At 36.4% G+C, this 12,457-nt stretch overlaps 1 protein-coding gene across 1 annotated transcript in view; it reads right to left on the minus strand.

Annotated features, from left to right (window-relative positions):
- hyx (cell division cycle 73 hyrax) overlaps positions 1–12,457 on the minus strand; it is a 199,560-nt gene that overhangs the window by 123,634 nt on the left and 63,469 nt on the right. Inside the window, exon 5 of the mRNA XM_090396538.1 lies at positions 361–416. Coding sequence (XP_090252664.1) covers positions 361–416 — 56 coding nt within the window. The remainder of the gene's footprint in view (positions 1–360; positions 417–12,457) is intronic.

Here is a 12,457-nt window from a genome sequence, read left to right on the forward strand (position 1 = left end):
TGTCAGCTAAGTACTTGAGTAAAAACATTTTTCTGTATTATGCCTATGAGTATGGTTCTTGGACCAGTTAGCTTGAAAAGGGCTCAAAAATTCCTTAAACTACAGATGAAAATTTAATCTTCCTCTTTACCAACCATGTAGAGAAACCGTTATGTCAATGAGACAACTGGCATAACTAAAAGCACACAAAATTTATATCGAAAATAAATTTTAATTAATAAATTTCTAAAATATAAATCTACATGTAGATATCTATATAACCATCTCACTTCAGTGGCATGCTATTACAAATAACACAAATGAAATTGTGGGAGGGTCAGTTTTATAATAATGAATGTTTTCAATGGAAGAAATACATACCTCTAACCGAGGTTTTTTAATAACTTCATGTAGAGGTTCCTCAGCAACACGTTTTACTGAAAATAAATAATTTCATCAGAAAATTAATAATTTGAACCAATGATTTAATTTAATTTTAACGTTTTTTTTTGTGAAGGAGTAGTGCGGAAACTAATTTATATTGAGCAAGTTTTGTTTTGCCTAGAAGCAAACAAGCCTGATTAATTTCAACATAAATTCGAATGAGTTAAAACTGCCTAATCACTCTCCAAATTTTCAGGAATCAACATTATGCACTAATATATTAATTGCACTTAACATAAACCTATAGCATACATATTATGCAAATATCTTCTTAGAAGCCTTCATTTTGGTTGGCATCAGTGATTTCTTTAATTAAGAAGCAGCAAAAGTGTCCTCTAGTTCAATGGTAACATTGTTATAGAATGTGAGCAAGTTGTTAAAACATGATCTTCCCTTAGTAAACCCATGTTGCTCATTGCAAAGTAGAGATTCACTGCCATTTCTGAATGCGAGCCCTAACCAATTTTTCCAAAATCTTCACCACCACTCCTGAGATACTAAATGGTCGATAGTTGGATACATTGGTCTTTGCACCACCCTTTTGCAATGGAATTACCATATGTTCTTTCCATTTCTGCAGAATCTTCCCTGTTCTGAAATTCATATTAAACAGCTTGGTCAAAGGAATAGCCAGTTCAGCTGAATACTCTTTTAGCATACGTGTTGATATCCCATCAGTCCATATTGCTGAATTCTTATTTAGTTTGTGCAACAGCTCTAATACTCACCTTATATAGCTCTAATACTCACTTCAATCTCACCTTAATTTCTTCATCAAGTGAGGAGGTAGCAGTGAGTTCAATGTTGCATATACACCAGGTTGATAGCTTTAACAAAATGGGCACCAACTAGTTGAACAACAACATCTGCATCTGTAACCCTCATGCCATATGCATTTAAAATAGTTATTCTTTCATATTCATTCTTTCTTTTACTTGCAACATATCAACAGAATTCTCGTGGGTTGTCTTTAGCATGCAGAGCCAGTTTCTTTTCATACTCTGACTTTGCTTTCCATACACTATTCTAGCTTGCTACTTATAATTTTCATAATGCACATCATACTTATGCACATGGTATTCCTTCCATATCGTCCTTTTCTTATGAATCTCTTGCTTAATAAGATAACACATCCATCTGACTCCTACTCTATTTATTCTTTGAACTCTCGGGACACATTCTTATATCGCATCATTTAAGTATCATTTAAATGCTTCCCATACCTGTCGATATCCTTTCCATCAAGCAACCCATCCCATTCCACTGAACTTAGTATACTCCCTCAGTTGGTCATAATTTCCTGCTTTGTAGTTCAACATGCAGCCTTTTCTGAATGGAACATTCATAAACTTAGTCACTTCCCAAGTGAGTACTGCATGATCACTGTTACCAACCAGAGGCAGAATAATTACATCTTTAACTGAAATGCCCTCTGACACTATAATTAAATCTAACACTCTTTGACCTCGAGTTCCTTCTTCCACATGCTGCTTGAGGAAGTTGTCCCGCAACAGCTCAATAAATGCATTTTCATTCTTCTCATGAGAGTCTACTGCTATCCAATCAATATTTGGATAATTAAAGTCTCCCATTATGATTACTCTTTTCATGCTCTCTTGTCTATTTTGTGATGCATTTCTTCATCACTAGCAATCACTCCACCAGGTCTGTTGGATTAACATTTGGATTAACAATAACAACACTCCAGTATGTAACTGATGTTGTTAGATTCCACCTCACACCTGATGGCTTCAAACTCACTGCCACATAAAATATTAGTAGTAGTAGTACAATCATAGGACTTAACTCTAACTGGATTCAAGTCATCCAATATCATTAGCAACACGTCCCCCTCCTCTCCTATCCTTCCTAAAAACAGTGTACCCTTTACGCTCGGTACCAGTCAGTATGTCTGATTCTGATAGCCAGGTCTCACTAATGCCTACAATCTGAGGTCCCAACATCAACTAAAACAACAAAACTCTACCCCTTTGTTTCTGATACTCCTAGCATTCGTGTACAGACATAATAATTTACCCGCATGTTCTTTTGTAGTGACTGTCTGCACTCTGCATGACAGTTGGACAACTTGCAGATCTCTATTCTTCTCTAATTCCTTATACTTGTAGATATCTTTGCACATGTTTAATGGTCTGAACCAGACGAACATAAATTGAAATCAGTCTCTCTTCATCAACATTTCCATGACAAAGTCCATTCCTGTCATTAACATAGTTATATAACAGTGTCGCTCTTACACTCACATTCTCACCATTCCTCAATTTATAATTTAGTTTCCTGACTCTCTGTGTTGGGTCTCATAGCAGTTATTAGTTTTTCTAGACTCCTGATACCAAATGCATTCAGGTGTAGGCCATCCCTCTTATACAAATTCAATCTTCCCTCAAACTCACTCCACACATCCAAAAACTTGCATCCATTCTACACAGCTTACACATCAAATTGTTTGCCATCATAACCCTTCTTCTTAATTAATTTTTATCATATCAAGGTAAAATACTGACAATTTTCACTTTCTCACTCTTCACTCTTGCTTCTTCCAACAACTCTTTCACCTCTCTCATACTGAACTTATCGCTAGTTAAGTCATTAGTACATACTACAATTATGATCTATTTACTTTTCTTTTCTGTTTTTGAATCGCTTCCTTTATATTCTTAATTTTCATTCTGGGAAAACTCAGTTATAACTCGCTCATCAATAGCATGTTTTATTATAGAGTCACCATACCAAATAACTTCTTTCTTTTTACTAACAACGTCACTTACCTGATTTCCATTACTTTCTGACTTACCTCTTTCCATGCTTTGTTGTTTCTTATTTTGCTGCTTAATTTTCATTTTCTCCTACACTCATTTAAATGCCTCTTGACTTTTTGTAATTTCTGTGTCGTTGCTCTGATGATCTGCTTTAATTTTGCTATTTTGGAGGTTAATTAATTTTCATTAACCTCCTCAACAACTCCAATAATCTCATCAGCAGGGCTAGCCTTCTTGTTCTTGCCTGCAGTGCTTTTCTTAGCATTACTTTTCTTGTGCTTTTTGACACAATTTTAAACTCATACTTATTGTTGAAATATCTTAATAAAAACATGTTATGAAATACTAAATACACTAATATACATAAAACACTAATTTTCTAAGGAAAAAACACAATAAAACAGAAAAAAATCACCAATTTTACAGGAGCGCTTAATTCACCGACCAACCATAATGTATCCTTGAACCAAAAACCTATTATTAATTTATATTATTACTTTATTCAGAAGTTGAATTATATTAATAGTCTAAGTGTGATCAGAAGTTCTCAGGATAAATGATATTATTAATATGGTGAGTAAAGTCAGTAATTTGGTGCAATTTTTTCAATGATTGGGTGTTTTATACGTTTTTCAAATTAGGCTTAATTTACATGTGTATGATGATTATCATTGTATTGTTGATGAAAACATGAAAATCCAGGAGCTAGTTGTATTTTTGCAATGCATTATTGGTTAACTTTAAAAAAAAATTGTTACTAAATTATAAAGAAGGAAGCTCAGCAAATCTATTTAAAAAGGAATAATCATCATATCAATGTATGAACTGCTTTTAATGAATTACTTTCTAGTGAAACTTTTGTAGATGTGTTCATTTTTATGAATTTAGGGACACAAAAAACATGTGTTGAAAAGATTATTTTACTGATTATTAATAAAATAATAATTCGATGTTTTGACCCCTGTATTGAGGTCATCATCAGAAGTATACATGTGTATAAGAACCAAGCTACATGCACACGCTATACAGGTAAATTAATTCTACTTTGTTAACTAATCTTTTTCTTAGCCTACCTTCTAATGATTAAAAAATAAATAAATAAATAAAAATTAAAAAAAATCAATAAAAACTACAATAAACTCTGCTCAAGTCTTCACGTACTAAGATTCTTCTGGAATTATACAGTTCATATTGTTATATTACGATTATCTTCTGGATTTGTACAGTACAGGTCTATTGAATGTTCAGGAAAAAAAAAAAAAAAAACTTCAAGTCTTCTTGTATTGAGATTTTTCTTTGTGGTTGCTATGAAGGTTGCAGATGGGTCCTCCACATTCTTGGAATGGTTAGACCATCATTTTTATTCAGATTTGGATCATATTTGAGCATTTCACATGCTTCCTTGAATTTCCACTCGAACCAGGTTTTGGATGTGGTGTAGGGACTTGGTACCTTTGAAGTGTCTAGTCAGAAAGACCGGTTTTTCCAAAATGGAGGTATTTTATGTGTCGTTTGCATTCATCCTTCCTGATTGGGATGGTTTTCCCTGTTTCCCCTATGTATGGTATGTTACATGTGCATTGTATTTTGTAAACCCCTGGGTGGGCTAGGTGTGGCAGAGGATCCTTGGAAGAACTGAGTAGGTGTCTTAATTTTGTCTGAGGTTTAAAGGTGGTTTTGATGTTATATTTGTGTAGTGGTCTATTTTTTCAGAAATGCCTCTAACATATGGTATGGCAATAGCATTCTTGAAATCTTTTTTGTTATTAGTGGTATCTTTGTGGAGGATCTTGTGAATGGTTTTTATACTGTATCCATTTTTTATAAAGGTATGTTTGATGGTCTCATATTCATGGTTAAGAGCTTGTTCATTTGAACAAATAGTTTGAGCTCTGTGTTTAAGGGTGCTTATGACCCCTAGTTTTTGTGTTGGGTGGTGATAAGAAGTTTTGTGTATGTACTGGCCTGTGTGTGTAGGTTTGCAGTAAACTGAGGAGGAGAGACAGCCTGAAGGAAGACATGTGACGAGTGTGTCTAGGAACGGAAGAGAGTTGTTTTATTCTATTTCAATGGTGAATTGGATGCATTTGGGTTGTTTGTTCAGGTGGCTAAGGAATGTATTTAGTGCTTTGCAGCCGTGGGGCCAAATGGCAAAAATATCGTTGACGTATCTGAGCTAAATTTTGGGCTTTAGGCACGTCGACTCTAGAGCTCATTGCACAAAGTCTTCCATATAAAAGTTCGCTATTGGGGGGGGGAGCCCATAGCTGTACCCTCTTTTTGAAGGTACAAATTGTTTTGCCACACGAAATATCCGTAGCGGAGTACGTGGGCAAAGAGGGCCGTGATATCGTGTGGAAATATGTTCTGTAAGAGCAAGAGAGTATCATTGATTGGGACACTGGTGAAAAGGGAAGTTATGTCAAAGCTGACTAATAGATCTTGATTGTTGAGTGTAATGTTTTTAATTTTGTTTATGAAATGTGTATTTTTTATGTAGGAAGGGGAATGACCAACCAATTCCTTGAGTGTGGCTGCTAATTTTTTGGCTAAGTGGTAATTCGGGATGTCGATTCCTCCCACAAATGGACGTAATGGTGTGTCTGTTTTGTGTCCTTTTGGCAGGCCATAAATTCTGGGCGTGGGGGCATAATAAGGTATTAATTTTTTAATTGTTTCTTCCGGCCACGTGTTAACTGATTTAAGTAGTTCAGTTGTTTTCTTTTTGTTGCGTTGCGTGGGGTTGTAATTTACCATTTGGTAGGTGTTATGGTCCGATACCAAATGGTTCATTTTTTCTATGTAGGTTGTCCGATTTAAAACAACAGTGGCATTCCCTTATTTTTTGTAGATGTGACTTTAGTATGTGAAGGTAAGAGACTTAAGGCACACAAAATAGTGCTGTCTGCCTGCAGTTCTTTCTTTTATAGCATATTTCTTGAAAACTTGTGTAAACATTCAGTTGTAATTCTCAAAGATATAAAATACACAGAATTAAAAATTATAATAATATTTATGTACATCAGAACCAACTTTCTACCCTACTTACTACTGTTGAAAGTCTGAATAATCAGATCTGTACAGAGGTTGCACATTGGAATACTTCCAATATTAATCTTTAGAAGAGTGAACATGACTCAAGTAACCAGGCCTTGTTACTTGCTGACACATAACCAAAAAACACAGTACAGAATTGCCACCATTAAGTAAGAGGAAGATCTCGGAGTAGGTTTCTTAGTAGTTCTAATAGTAAAGGCTTAAAGACCAATGTATTATCAAGAATTTTAATTTTTATTTTTTCGTATTTTTCGGGGGAGAAAAGGGAGGGAACTCCCTTTTCTCCCCCGTCCCTATTGGGGCGAGTTGAGCCCCCCCCTCATGGGGGATTAAGTATTTATGGCTGTAGATCCATGTGTTCAAGGGGCCGGTTTGCCTGCTTGCGGGATGAAAAACCCCAGATAAACTGGGGTAAAACCCTGCTGTCCAAGCCCAAGACCAGCTAACTTGGCTATGGATGAGGAAGATCCTTAAGTTCCTCACGTCAGCGACGGAAATCGAACCTACGACACTCCTTCCCCAGGCATATGGTTGCGAAGCACAAAGCCATTAGGCTAACCGCGTGGACATTATTATCAAGAATGAATGAACCAGACACACCAGAATATACTAATAGGCCAATAAAGTCGTTCACAAGTGAAGGAAGGTCAGAGCTATCAGGAACTGACTATTCAGTAAGTGAGGTTTCTGTTTCTCATTCAAACATATATCACAGTCCAGCTCAGAACTCACTTCCATCTGTGCAGATTTTAGTGTTAGTAAAAGGATCACAACAAAGTGAAGATACAGTAATGAAATGGAGGAATCAGAGATGGAATCACACAATTTGCTCCAAGATTCGATGTTAATCTCAGTCACAAATATGATGCCTATTCTTAATACTATTGAGTTAGTTGAAACTCAACCAAATAACATAGAATCAGGACCATGTGGAGATAGCCAAATATTAGTTCCTTGTTCTGTACCACCTGAATTATCTACTTCTTGTCAAGTTGCACAAAGCATGATACAAGATACTGAACCTAGTGTCTCACTCTTATTACCTGGAACTGCAGTTTTGCCAGTCCTTCACATCAAGGTAGTAGCTCCATGATGATAATATCTTGGGATACATTCAGGCTTACTGTTGCTGTAACAAGCAATCATGAAGTACATGATCAACAGCTTCTACAAGATCAGAATATCGCTCAGAAGATGCACGAGTCAGTTCATTATCCATGGAGATCATTGTCACAACATTAGTGCGAAGTCTGCTGCAGATGATGCACAACCCAAAAGTAACCAAAAGCATCGTATAAAACTGCATGAAAATATCAGACATGAATCTTCCTATATATATTGAATCTGGACATGAAAGCGGAGTTGATGAAGATGGGACAAGAGATTAAGCGCATGCAAAATGAAATGAAAAGAATTATGAACATATATGAAGAGGGAAAAAGAGTGGAAGAAAAGATGGCCATGAGAAAGATGTAATGAATGATTCGCGAGTAGCTCTCTGTGGAGATTCCATTGTTGGAGGTGTGGTGAATGAGCAAGTGCATAAGGTTTGTTTTCCTGAGGGGGGGGGGATAGAATGAGAAGAGTGACTGAAGTACTGGACACGAGGAATAAGAGAGCAAAAGAGTCTGTGGTTGTAGTAAGGACAATGATTTGGATGGGAACAAGGAAAATGTCAGAATGAAAATTAGGAGATTATTAAGGAGAGTAAAAGATAACAGTGTGGTAGTAAAGGTAGTCAGTGTGTTGCCAAGGTATGATAGTGATGAATTGAGACTGAGAGCAAATATTATGAATTCTTAGTGAAGTCATGTGAGGAGAAAGGAGTGCATTTTGTGAATGTGTGAGATGAATTTGAGGGACAGATGGAACTGTATAAAAGAAGATGGGTTACATTTAAATGCTTTTGGTGTGATTGGGCTCGAGAGATTGTTGCTGGAAGGAGAGATAATGAATAAATCTGAATAGAATAGAAATGAATAGATCTGATGGAATGGAAGAGTTTGGGTGTGAGGAAAGTTGTAGAATTGGTGGTAATATAGAAGAAGGGACTGGAGAAGATATTGAAGAGTCACACTGGAGAAGTGATGTTCATAGGACTTGTAGAACTAGAAATGATTTCTTATTTTGTTTACTAATACCAGAAGTATTCGAAATAAGGGAAATGAAATTGTTGCATTGATTGAGTCTATTCGTCTCAAAATTGTTGGTATAAATGAGACTAATCACCTTAGATGAGAATGACATCCTGGCAGGAACAGAGATGAATGGATATGATACTTTTCATAAAAACAGACAGGGAAGAAAGGGAGAAGTATTGTTGATGGTAGCAGATAAGTTGTGCCCATCTAAGGTGAATTTGCAAGGTGCAAATAGTGGCCATGATTTTGAGGCAGAGGTGAACAGGAGGAAATATTTAGTTGGGTGTTGCTATAGACCTAGTAATATGGAGGGTAATGAGAAATAGATATATAGGCAAATTAACCTGGTTGACAAGACTTTAATTATGGTAATATAGACTAGAATCAAGAGGCTGAAGGCAAAGAAAATTAATTTCTGGAGTTTTTGAGAGACAATTAACTTACAAGGTACATAACAGAGGAAACATGAGGATCAAAGGTATTGGATTTGATCATCTGAGGAATATATGAGGAATAATAATTTCTTGAGCTTTTCGTAATTATGAAAGCTCAGGAAACAGCTTGCAGCAATAACTTGGAAAGAGGAACTGGATGGAAAGGATATTAATGCTGCTTGGGTCCTACTCAAGAACTATTTTGTGGAGGCAATAGAAAAGGTGCAAAATGGATGAATCAAGAGGTAAAGTATGCGATCTGGAAGAAGAAAGTATTCTTCTTCCAGATTGCATACCTGTTTTAACCATTATGAATGGTTAAAACAACTAGTTACATGAGAAGTACAAAGGGCAAGCAAGGAAGGTGAGTCACTTAACAAAGGTAGTAAAAGTGCAATATAAGCAGCAGTTAGCTAATGCAGCTAAAAAAAATCCTAGAGAATTTTAGATATGTAGCAAAGAAAGAATGTTCATATAAGGATAGCATTAATTGATGGAAATGGAGAATGATAACTGCTGCAGAGGATATAGTTGAAGTATTTAATGAGTAATTTATAAAGGTACAGTATTACATTCTTGCTAATGTGACATCATGCAGACCTAGAATGCAGCAGGAGAAACTGTTAATAAGTACGGAGGCAGCATATGAGGAATTGCATAAACTTGATGCAAATAAGGCTGTAGAACTTCATGCTACTATTTCACCATGTGTTTTGAGGGAATGTTCTGTGGAGTTAACAGCTTTTACATATCTTTTTAAGGAGTCTTTCACTGGGCCCAGTGCCAAAGAATTGAAAGAGGATAAAATTGTTCTGATTCATAATGGAGGTGATAAGACTAATGCTTTGAATTATAGGCCAGTGTGTGTGTGTGTGTGTGGAGTTATGGGTAGAGTGTTAGAAAGGTTAGTTAGGACCAAGATCCAGAATTCAGTTGACAACACAAAAATACCCTTTGGTGGCCAGCATGGGTTTGTTAAAGGAAGACTGTGTCTTAGCAATCTGTTTACTTATTATAAGGTGACAAATGCATTGGATAAGGGTGATGAATACACAAGTGGTATATTTAGGTATTGCAAATGTCTTTGATAAATTGACACATGACAAGCTGATAATTAAACTGGAATGGTTGGGGCTAAACACAGATTAGTGTGTTGAATTGGAGATTGGCTGCCTGATAGGTATCAGCAAGTTGTCTATGAAGGAGAGATATCCCAGAAGTGGAATGTTACTAGTGATGTACACCCCAAGGGTCTGTTTTGGGTTCACTGCTAAATGATATTGGGAGAGGTCTGAATGGTGATATGCAGTTGTTTGCAGATGATGCAAAGTTGGAGAGAGAGCCATTAGGAGTAGAGCAGGTGCCGTGACTTTGCAGCAGGACTTGATTACACTGGCTGAATGGGAATGTCAACTGAATGTTGCAAAGTATAAGGTTTTGAAATTTGGGAAGCAAGGATGGGATGTAGAGTATACAATCAGTGAAAATATCTTATAAGAGATAGAAGAAATGAGAGTCTGGGAGTGACTGAGGACAAGGACCTAAAATTTCAGGGACATATTGCTAAAATTATGAGGATAGTACAGCAGATAACAGGAATGATATGCAGAGGACACTGATTTGTAGAAGTAAGGATGTTATGGTTCTGTTGTATAAGTTCCATTTGATCAGGTCACATATGGACTATTGTGCACAATTTTGGTCACCTGGTTTTCAAAAAGATGATGTATTAGTAAAGGTCCAGAGGCAATTGAACTAAGGTGGTTTCTGGAATATTGAGTGTGAAGCTAGATTGATAAAATGCAATTTGCAAAAATAGGTGGATAGGAGGAGGAGAGGGGGGAGTTGATCGAGACATAACCTGTTAAGGGGTTATTACCCAGATTAATGTGGGAAAGAGGGGGGGAGTTTGTACAGAATGGGTGAAGACGGAGAGAACAAGAGGTCATCCCTGGAAGCTGTATAAGGAGAGTATTAGCAAGGGAATGAGTAGGGTATTTTTTGCACTGAGGGTGATGAATGATTGAATGCATTGCTTGAGAGTGTGGTGAATGCAGAGACAGTGAACATATTTAAGCCGCGGTATGATAAATTGTGTGGTTAACAAGGGACCTCCTGCGATGAGTCTTTTGACTCCCTGGAAGTTTAATAATACGAAGCTTCTGAAAGTTCTCGGCCTAACAATGAAAAAACAAATTTATAATTTCAAAATTATTTTTATTTTTTAACATTATCTCCCTTAAGACTAATACATTTATTCCAGGGATGCTCCAGCGCCATTATCCCATCTCTGTAGTGGTTCTCAGTAGGATCTGCAAAATACCCCTCTACAGCTGCAATCATCTCTTGATTCGAAGAAAAACGTTGACCAGCGAGGAAGAGTTTTAGTTTGGGGAAGAGATAGAAGTCAGAGGGAGCCAAATCTGGGGAATAGGGTGGATGTTCCAACAATTCATAGTGCAGATCCCTTAATTTTCCCACTGCCAAAACACTTTTGTGGACAAGTGCATTGTCCTGATGAAAGATGATTTTTTTTCTTCTGCAAACCAGGTCTTTTCTCACGAATTTTTTTTGTCTAGTCTGGTTAAAAGATCGGAATAATATTCCCTGGTTATCGTTTTACCCTTTTCAAGATAATTAATAAACAAAATGCCTTTAGCATCCCAAATCACCGATGCCATGACCCTTCCTGCTGATGGAACCGACTTTGTCTACTTTGGTGCTGAAACAACCGGCTTTTGTCCATTGTTTTAACTGCTGTTTGGTTTCTGGTGAATCCAAGTCTCATCCATATTAATAAATCGATGCACAAAATCAGTTTTATTCTTGTTAAAATGCTCCATCAGAGATTTTCATGCAAGTGCATTTTTGATCTGCTGTGAGCAAGCATGGTACCCATCTTGAGCAAAGCTTTGTCATATGCAATTCTTCATGCAAAATATATCCTACACTTCTTTTGAAATGCCTATAGTCTCAGCAATTTCATGCACTTTGACTCGCCAATCATCTAATACCATATTGTGCATTTGATCAATGATTTCTGGTGTTATTACACTTTTTGGACATCCTTCATGTGGATCATCTTCAAAGCTGGTACGGCCACGCTTAAACTCAGCAGCCTATTTCTTAATTGTTGAAAACAAAGGAGAAGAGTGACCATAAACTTTTATGAACTTCAAATGAATTTCTTTTGGCATTAAACCTTCTTTTATAAAGAATTTTATAACTGCGCGATACTCAATTTTACCCATTTCAAAGGATACAGACAACACTTTTGCTTCAGACAGCTGTATAAAACAAACTACTTGATAGATTGATTTCTTGCAATTTCACATGAATGCTTATGACAGATGTACAAACTTAGAAAAAAAAATCTTGCCGAGTGTTGCCATCTACGGTCGAGGCCGAGAACTTTTCAGACCTCCCTCATAATAATAATAATAATATTTTTCTTAATATGTGTGTGTGTGTAGTCCTTATCAACTTTATGGTTAGTAAGGTAGCATTATGCTACTTAACTAGGGAAGTAATTATGGAACAAGGTGGTTTCCCATTGTCTTCTGATACAAAAGTCACAAGACCTATAGCATTTTAATGCTATATATTAGCATGAGGATAAGAA

This window comes from Typopeltis vanoorti, chromosome 8 (assembly GCF_054136105.1).
Source record: "Typopeltis vanoorti isolate ZY-2024b chromosome 8, IOZ_Tvanoo_1.0, whole genome shotgun sequence".
NCBI lineage: Eukaryota > Metazoa > Arthropoda > Arachnida > Uropygi > Thelyphonidae > Typopeltis > Typopeltis vanoorti.